At 38.4% G+C, this 9,591-nt stretch overlaps 1 protein-coding gene across 1 annotated transcript; it reads left to right on the top strand.

Moving 5' to 3' along the window:
• Positions 1–5,470: 5,470 nt before the first annotated feature.
• On the top strand, positions 5,471–9,343 carry LOC114540733. Its single transcript, XM_028560863.1, has 4 exons — positions 5,471–5,525; positions 7,397–7,474; positions 7,869–8,437; positions 9,065–9,343. Exons 3-4 carry the CDS (start codon positions 8,078–8,080, stop codon positions 9,314–9,316), a joined length of 612 nt encoding a protein of 203 aa, XP_028416664.1. The 5' UTR covers positions 5,471–5,525; positions 7,397–7,474; positions 7,869–8,077; the 3' UTR covers positions 9,317–9,343.
• The last annotated feature ends 248 nt before the right edge of the window (positions 9,344–9,591 follow it).

The following is a 9,591-nucleotide window of genomic DNA, read 5'->3' as shown; positions in this document are numbered from 1 at the left end:
GTTGATTCATTAGCAATCCATTATTGCATTTTTGAAATGGATGATTAGTCTATTGTCAGCCCTAATATATATACAGTATCATCATGCAAAATAATGATTTTCATGAACGGCGGAAGATCGTTAAAGTGCCTATATCAACCTCAGGGAAATAACCTACTTAGATAGATTAGATGATTTTAAGAACACTTGCAATATATTTGATAAGTCGAAAATTTTATCTTCATGTACTTTTCGGGCCTCAATGTTGGCTTTTTTCGTGTTTGACCGTGAGGTGCTGCGAGTGGGAACTAGTTGCTTTTTTTCACCGGAAGTGACGTACATTGGAGAACACGCTAATTTTGTAAACAAGAAACACGCTTTAAAATATAGAAATATTGCGGCAATAAACTACGAAATATTGTAGTATATAAACTTTTTGGTTCGTTTTTCGCTAAAACGACGTGTTTCTTGTTTACAAAATTGGCGTGTTCTCCAATGTACGTCACTTCCGGTGAAAAAGGGCAACTAGTTCCCACTCACAGCACCTCACGGTCAAACACGAAAAAAGCCAACTTTGAGGCCCCAAAAGTACATGAAGATCAAATTTTCGACTTATCAAATATATTGCAAGTGTTCTTAAAATCGTCTAATCTATCTAAGTTTAACGAACAATTTAATAAAACATTTCTGTTGTTCTAATTACAAAGTATTGAAAAAAATGTTTAGGTTACATGACTACTTATTTACATTAAAAACGAATTGTCTTAATTAATAAATCTTATGAAAAAATATAAAATATAAAATAAGGCAAGAAAAAGATAATAATCTATAATATATATAAATTTCCCAAAATTTGAGATTAAAAATTCCCAACAAAATCTATTGAGGTTATATGCTTAGTAAGAAGACAGTCCAGCTGTGTGTGAGGCTAGTGCAAAGTCCTCTGAAACCTCACGTGGTTTAAAAGGTCTTCTCGATCCTCGGATACATTTATGTGTACTTCTCAGGATGGCAACCGAGAGTTGTATGCGTAGCCATGAAATAACATTGGCGTACGATTCATTTTTCTTGCGTGAAATCTTCTCTGCAAGAGTTCTAAGGAAGTTCTGACAGTCTGCTCCCATGCCTCCGTTTGTACGCACCACTAAAGGTGTGAAAGTTCCCATTTCCACATCCATAACTCTCTGATTGTATTTCCTTTTCTTCTCATTTTCTTGCTCTCTGAAGATCGTTGCAGTTGGCTTGCCCTGGTTAGACCTGGAGTTGACATGCGTAACACGAACGTCGAAGAATGCTGTCACTCCTGGTGTCCAGAACCCCCCTGCCTTCATATCTAGTCTCGCTTCTTGACCGGTGACTGTAGATTGCAAGTTGAACACTTCATTATCAAGGGGTTGTAAAGATGGCTCACTCTCTACGTCTTTACATACTGTATTGACGTGTGAAGTGAAGAGGTCCCGAATGGTATCATGCCTCTGGGCCACGAAGCCTCCTTTCTTGCAAGACAGTGCATGATTGACTGTGAAATGCTCTCCGCAGGCGCAGTGGCTGGGTAGATTTGGTAGAGCCAGATTGTAGCGGAGGCAAAGGGAGTCCCTGAATTCCTGCTTGTTCAGTGCTAGTCCATGTTCTTCAATTGGTATTGCGTTCAGCCAGGAGCTTGCTCCCTTGTCCCGTATTTGCTGCACTGCTTGAAGTAAATCGGGCGATAATTTCTCGTCAATCTTGTCGATTGTAGACTTAACGCTGGCTCTCCTTCGGGCGTTGATTCCGCGTTTCCTCTCTTCTACTTGCTCCCGCGCTGGGTTGGTAAAGCTTTGAGCAACAATAACATCGACGTGTGACGCTGTAATTTCTACTGAAGCTTTAAATTGCTCTGTTGCAGTACTTCTCAGATTAGTAATTCCTAATCCGCCCTGTGCGGGTGATAGGGAAACCAGTTCTTTAACATCTTCAGGTAGAGGCTCTGTTCGACCAAATAATGTAGGGAGAAATGAGGTATAGATCACATCTTGAATAGGGTCTGCGTAATCTTCGAATGATTCAATCGTTCGCATATAGTAATTGAACTTGGATTTGAATCCCTTAGTGAAGGCCACATAGGCAGCATGTGGTTGACTCCTGCTGATCTCTGTTAGAGTCGCCATTTCGTTGCACCACATGTCGACTTTCTCCTGGCAGTACTGATCTTTAAAGTCCTTAGAACCAATAACCGCACCAAGATGACGTCTTCCATCCAAAGTTATGTTTACCTCATCTCCAAAAATCTTCTTTGCACTCTCTATCACTTCACTACTCTTAACGATTAACCAACTTTTAGTCCCATTAACGATGTATCCATACTTAACTCCTTCTTTACAAAGAGACTTATACCATTGATAGAGTGACTCTATGCGCCCCCCGCCCGCAGAATCATCAGCAAGCCAAACTTGCTTAACTTGTGGTGTCATTTCTCTAAGCCTATGAATTAGGTGGGCTGTATTTATGGCATACCAGGGCATCGCCAAAGGATCACCTTGGGTTGTACCTTCTTGGGAGAGGATCTCTTCTCCACCACTAATGAATAACCTTGAGGGACTTCTATACGTGTTAATGACATACAAAGCAATCTCTTTACAATTTATCTGAATATTATGCATGGCTACTTCCCTGTTCATACGATTAAAAGCATTTGACGCATCGATTAACAACACCGCGTCCGTGCCTTCCTCGTCGAACACCTGGCTCATTGCATGTATGGCAGCTTCTGCTCCAGCAGTATGACCTGCACAGACTTGCAAGGGGCCAGCAGCTTCCTTAATCTCCTCCTTGAACATGGCAGAGATAGTTTTGCCAACGATGCGACGTAAAACCTCTCCCACCCCAATTGGTCTGACGCCTGGGTTCTTCTCCAATGGAATCAATCGACAGGAGGTGTAGCCTTCAAGTAGGGACGGGTGGTAACTAAATTTAAGTAGGTTTCTCGTAAGGGTTGCGATCTCTTCTCTAAGCGTCTTCCCCAATGCAGCAAAATTCTTTGAACACAGAATTCGGCGGTATAGATCTGCATCCATACCTGAGGGACCTGCAGAGCCTTTGGTCTTCAAGGCGGAATCAAAGATTCGCTGCTCGTCTATTAACTCGAAAATGCCTGGTGGAACGAGGTCGACAGGGCCATGCTGAAGACACTCCTCCTCAATCTCAGCGGGTAAGGGATGCTTCTCCTTCAGTTGGGCTATAACTTCATCAGATAGCTTTAATAGTCCAGTCGAACCTTCTTTATCAAGCATTTTTATAGCTGCTGTAATTTTCCCTTGAAAAACTAACTTGGCAAAGATTCTGGAGACGTCTTCAACGGATCTGGCTCTCGAGCATTTAACAAATCTATCTTGGATAAATCGTACTTCCTTCATTAGCATCTTCAAATCTCCCTGTCTCCACAGAGCTAATCTCCGACCTACCGCCACGCTATGCTCTTTACTCTTGGAAGTAGCTGACGGCTTTTGCAAAATAATTGAAGGAAGCACCATAAATGCTTTTAGGGCCACCGAATTCAAATCTGAATTGGAGTTGAACTGCTTAAGCCAGAATATCATTTCTTCAATAAAGAGTTTACCCGCTCTGCCAGAAGGTAGTTTAAAGATATTTTTCCTAAAATGCAAAACTTCGTTATATATTTTATGTATTTCGTCGCAAAAACTCTGGTGGCTCATATTTCCCCACATCTTAGATTTTATCGTTGAGGGCTGTACATTAAATTGTGGTAAACCTGGTTTTATTTTAATTGTTTCCGTATCATGGTTAGGGTCTTGAGTATGCAGATTAGCCTCCTCAGATATATGTAAATTCGCCTCCGCTTCATGATTGTTGACCTCGATATGCAAATTCGCCTCCATAGATAAAGCGCCTCTTTTGTCTTTCACATGCAAATTCGATTTCTTTATGCCATTATTGACTTCACCATTGGCGACTAACTCACTGCTATTGTTGAAAGTTCGCGATATTTCCGACCCATATACCCATATCAACCCTGAGGTTGATATAGGCACTTTAAGTGTGCATGTGGAGGGAATATTAATTTTATATAAGAAACAATCAATAGCCGTTGCTAAACTGCTTAATTGGGAGGTTGTATTCATTTATTATATACACATCGGAAGAGAATGTTAGAGAAACGTAAACAAATTGGCGGCAAGATTTGGGAATTTAAGCGACGATGAAATTCAAGTTTTCCTTGATAAAAATACCCCAAAGTGCACCGAAAGGACGACAAACTTTGAAATAAATGCATTCAACGGTAGGCTAAGAATATAGGTTACAAAATGCAGGGTTTTGTTTTCGCCTTCCTGAAATAAAATGTTCGATACCGGATAGTTATTCAATTTTTTTTATAAATTGTACTCACTGACACTATTAAATAAATTACTAATAAATTCGAAAGTTGTGTTATCAGCACATAATTCATAGGACTCGAGTTCGCAGAGTAACTGTTAAATATGCATGTTTACAGCCATATCATTGCAACAATAGCGTACAAAAGAAATCATTCAGGCATAAGACGATTATATGAATAAAATTATACACCCTACAATTAAGCTTCTGGCTACGCCCATTAAAACAAACAATTTCAAAAGGAACTATAGAATTGCTGAATGTGAATGGATATGTAAATATTAGCTAGCCTTTCACCGTCTATGATTTCATTGCTAATTTTCGATATTTATAAGAAATCTATACTTAATTTCTTTTAGTACCATGGCATCACACTTTCTTTCTGCAAATATTCACCTTTTGAAAGATGTGAAACCATTCAAGGAAACAATCAAAGATCAAGACCCCCCAATCATTCAGCAGAGTAATTATTTAAAAACGTTCATGCTAAAAATCCTCCATGATAACTTGCATCAGGCCTATTTGGAGTACGGCGATAACGAACCTGGCCCTGCCTCTGCAACAACAAAAATGGCACCGAACCACATCCCGAATATTGAATATGACGTCATTATTGTTGGCGCTGGAATGTCTGGTCTTTCTGCAGCGTATGAGTTGAAGAGGGTAGGGCTAAAAGTAAAAATTCTGGAGCAGACTGATCGTTATGGTGGAAGAGTTTTCACTTATGGAAAAGATGCAGGCCTTGCACCTGGTCTATATGGCGAAGGTACACCTACTGAAGGCAAAATTTCTAAAGATATATCGCAATAAACTACCAACAATTTTCTTAGTTGAATTGTTTCTATACCCCTAGTATTTCCGACCATGCCATTAACACAGTTTATTGTCCCTCCTTTTCTGTGAAGACGCTGCAGGGTTTAACTGTATCACAAACTTTTTTGATATAAATCTATATAATTTGCGTTACTTTAAAATTCGCTAAATTATTGGAACTTTTTCGCTTGAATTTTTAGGCGGAGCGATGAGATTGCCTGATGGTGTTGGCTCGCCTGCCACTAAAACCCATTTTATGACCGATGGGTATATAGAGAAATTTGAATTAGAGACGAAAGCGTTTCCAAATTACGATGAAAAAGGCCTTTCCTATATTTACGGACTGAAGGAGCAATCAAACCGTATGAGATATTATAGATCTTAATAAATGTTTACTCTTACATGCTTTAATGCCCAATTGGAATACTAGTTTAATAGCGCAGGGGGCTGAAGGAGCAATCACGTGTATGTGATATTGTAAAATTCAAGAATAATTGAATAGTTTATAACCAACCAAATTTCGTGAATTAGGTCACACGCACACCCTGCATACCTCTGAAAATTAGTTTGAATAGATATGCATATGTATCGGCAAAATAGTTAACATGCACCGAAGACCGTAAGCGACGTTATATTCAGTTATGCAAATGTGCGAACGTAAAAGTTCTAATTGTGATTGGCTAGATGTATAATAATTGCAAATGAGACGATGTATGCTTTTAAGCATGTTGATGTTCGCTAAAAGTAATTAGTCGATTACAATATTTTCAAAATTCGTTATATTTTCGGTATTTTCCATAAATTTTGTAGCATATAAGATTGTCGACAAAGCATCCCATATACCTGCACCTGAAACTATTAATTTTTGTATGACGTCGCGAAACATGCACAACATTGTGAGAAGTTAGAAAACAATTATAACTCGCATGCAATGCCGGTGTAAATTTTCATCTCATAAGATAGATCAAGACTATTAGTCCATGCAAGAGACATGCTTTCTCTCAGCACAATTAATAAATATAGAGATATAAAGCAATCTTTTACAAACAAAAATTTATTTAGTTGAAATTACCAAGCTGCGAGAATAGATGAACTTTTATAGAACTAAAAGTTTTACTGCCTTCAATGAGAGGACGCAGGGTAATCCATGAAGTCGAGCGAGTTTTAGGGTCTACATTATGTGAAATGAACTTGAATGTACATGCATAAGCTATACATAATGATCGATCAGTGTAAGGCCTGGTTCACACTAGCTCCTAAGAATCGGGGATCCATTATATTACTTTCCGATAGTCTCAGAAAAGCATTTTGCACACCAGCGGCCTCAGACAAAGCCCAAAGGGAATCCAAGACAAGTGTGAACCAGACCGTTTTAAGAATAGAATATATTTTAAGCATTCAACTTGCGTTGAAAGAACTTATGCAAAACAGAACTGCAAACTTATTTTCGATTATGAATATGTCACACCTGACACTAAACGTTCAACCAATGAAGGCCTGGCATTTTACGGTTACGAACGAATTTGGCAGTCCCAGCCAATAGGGAACAATGATCTTAACGTAAGTTTCGTTCGTTAATGAGGTTATAAGTCCTTCGGTGCATGTTAACTAATTCAACCACTAGTGTTTGTAACTGATTTGCATATCTATTCAAATCTGATTGATTACAAATTCATTACACATACAGTGGCGTAGCCAGCCTGATGATTTTGTCCCACTATGTAAATTTCGAGTTATTATAATCATTCATGTCTTCAGAAATCTATTGTTTTCACAGTCAGGGAACACCAAAATATCAGGCTGGCTACGTTACTGTTCACATAAATGTTATATTCAATCCAACAAGCTACTGGTGTAAACATTACTTACAGATCTCATACGCCCTAAATATTTCGGTAGCGAACTATTTCTCCCCCACTATTCAACCCTAAATAAAATGCCCCACAGCGCGTCCTTTTTTGGCTGCTTTCTTTCTTCTAAGAGCTGGATTTTATTTTCTTATTTGAAAAAATCGAATTTGGTCATGGATGATGGCACGTTGACCTTGATTTTCCTATATTAATTATACTATTGTCAAATCATATATGTTTAATTTCTCATGTAATGGAATGGATTAATTTTGTCATTGCCCTGCAAAAGAAAGAGATTCTAGCAATTCGCAAAACGGCAACTATTTTGAGCTGTTCAACGACAAATTCTGCAACTGATGTTCCTTAATTAATTTCTTGCTTAGGTTGGGAAAGCAACCATTTTGCAACTGTTTGGCCAGATTGGAGGAAAGGGATTAGTGGCATCCCCATTAACGATATCGGTATTGTATAGCTATACAGGGTATCCCAAAAAAAAGCAACCACTTAAATATGCAGAACATTAATACAGCCCTAAAGCGCAGTAGATAAGCACCTCTGGGAATGGGAAATGGCTATTAATCCTTCATTTACAATGCTAAAAATCATTTTAGCTGAACTATGGTGCAAACCCGAACAATATTAATATTCTTGCATATTTAAGTGGTTGCGTTTTTTTGGGACACCCTGTATATCAACACCTGTAGCTCAGTGGCAAGAGCATTGCATCAGCGTCGCAAAAGCGTAGGTTCGATTCCTGCCGGAGGACCTATGGTTGACTCACTTTTCCATCGACTGTTCCTTGCTTGAGTTTGAAGTGTGTATAATTCCACTCGAATATATATAACATATATTTAGATGATTATTACAAAAAAACAACCGGTGTTGTCACAAATCAATTGATTGCCTGGTTGAATAATACGACCACCATAGACCAGGAAATCAAAGTGTGGGAACGTTGGATCAACATTTGGAGCCAGTTTACATTGGAAAGCTTTCTGGAGAGCAGTAAAGAAGTTATCTGTGCAAAATTAACAAAGGAGGATCAAGATTCCTTGGATGTTACGATGCTTGGCAAACTTTTGCCCTGGTCCAACGATGCGGTTCGTGGATACTCTGTATTTACGTATACACAACAGCTGGACCAGTCATTGGTTGAGTATCTTCGCGATCAACTGGGAAACTGGTGGTCAGCTGATATGCACACCCTAGTGGGCGGCATGCACAGTTTGCCAGAAGCTTTCTTCAAGTGCAAAGAACACCCGTTGGTTACTGACGATATCCAAAAGCAGAAACAAGTTTACAAAATTTGTTATTATTCATCACCCTCTCAGCCAAACAACGATTATGTCATTGTTTCCTGCTATGCAAATCCTTGCAAATGTTTCCTGCTATGCAAAGAACAGGAATCTCACTACACAGCACGGGTAAGTTTATTCAGTTTTGTAGCCTGCATGACGACTTGGTTCTGCTATAAATTTCAAAGGTATTTTAACTATTCATTTCTTTCATTGATTTCACAGTCATCGAACAGCAAAAGTAGCAAAGGAAGACTATTTTTATTATTATTTTTATCCCTGCTAACTTTTGTAACACATATCGCAACACATTATGTCAATTGCCATATGTATGATTGACATGTTAAGCAGTACATTTATGATGAAAATTCGGTAGAAAATATCGCTTTTTGGGCTTTCATCTAGCTCTGATGACTTGTTAACTTATTCTAAACAAAAGATAGTTATCACGTTCGAAATTCCCCTGAAATATTGAAAATGTAGCTATAAATATTACATGCTTTATATTCATAAAGATGTAAAAAAAGATGGGCATGAAATTAAAAATCTGAAAAGGTGTATTGTGTATTTCTACACGCTGAAAAGGGCTATTGTGAAGTTTTTCGCTTGAACATTCAAAAATTCTGCCCAAATTTTCTTTCTGTCCGAACTGAACAGGAAGACAATTTTACTGCGCCGGACACTTCAACCTTCGTGGTTCGTACTTTTAAATGAAAAACATGTTGATGTTTTATCGTTATCAATTATTTGATGTAGGCTGTTATCCTCACCACTCAAGTCAACATATTGCGGCAAATTACTTTTGATCCAATTCTGCCAACCCAGGAACTTTTTCGTTATAACTTATACAGATATTTGTGGGAACCAATGGGTAATGTGCATTTTGCTGGCGATAACATATCATTTACGGCTGGCTGGATTCAAGGGGCTGTGGAAAGTGGCTTTAAATCCGCTTATCAAGTTTACGCACGTCACATGAAGAGAGTTAAACTTGGAGGGAGATGTTAACTACACGGATTTACTAAAAATAAACGGCGTTATAGAAAAACTGCATAGCAAATATCATAATAATGCTTTGTAATTATCTGGGTTAAATAAATAGTGATTTCTTGATCAAACTATGTCCTATAAGAAAACGGTAAAACGGTAAAAATAAATATTTCTTTGGAAAGGATTTGTGTAACAGTTACATGAATCAGAGTCTTGCCGGGATCTGGACTAAAGTCACTCGCCATGTAAATTCAAATAATCACAACGCCTTGCAGAATGGTGTTGATCCTTAC

Source organism: Dendronephthya gigantea, unplaced genomic scaffold, assembly GCF_004324835.1.
Source record: "Dendronephthya gigantea isolate DGI-Jeju-01 unplaced genomic scaffold, DenGig_1.0 000003F, whole genome shotgun sequence".
NCBI lineage: Eukaryota > Metazoa > Cnidaria > Anthozoa > Malacalcyonacea > Nephtheidae > Dendronephthya > Dendronephthya gigantea.
Note: the sequence above shows the minus strand (reverse complement) of the source record. Positions and strands in the feature narration are given on the sequence as shown.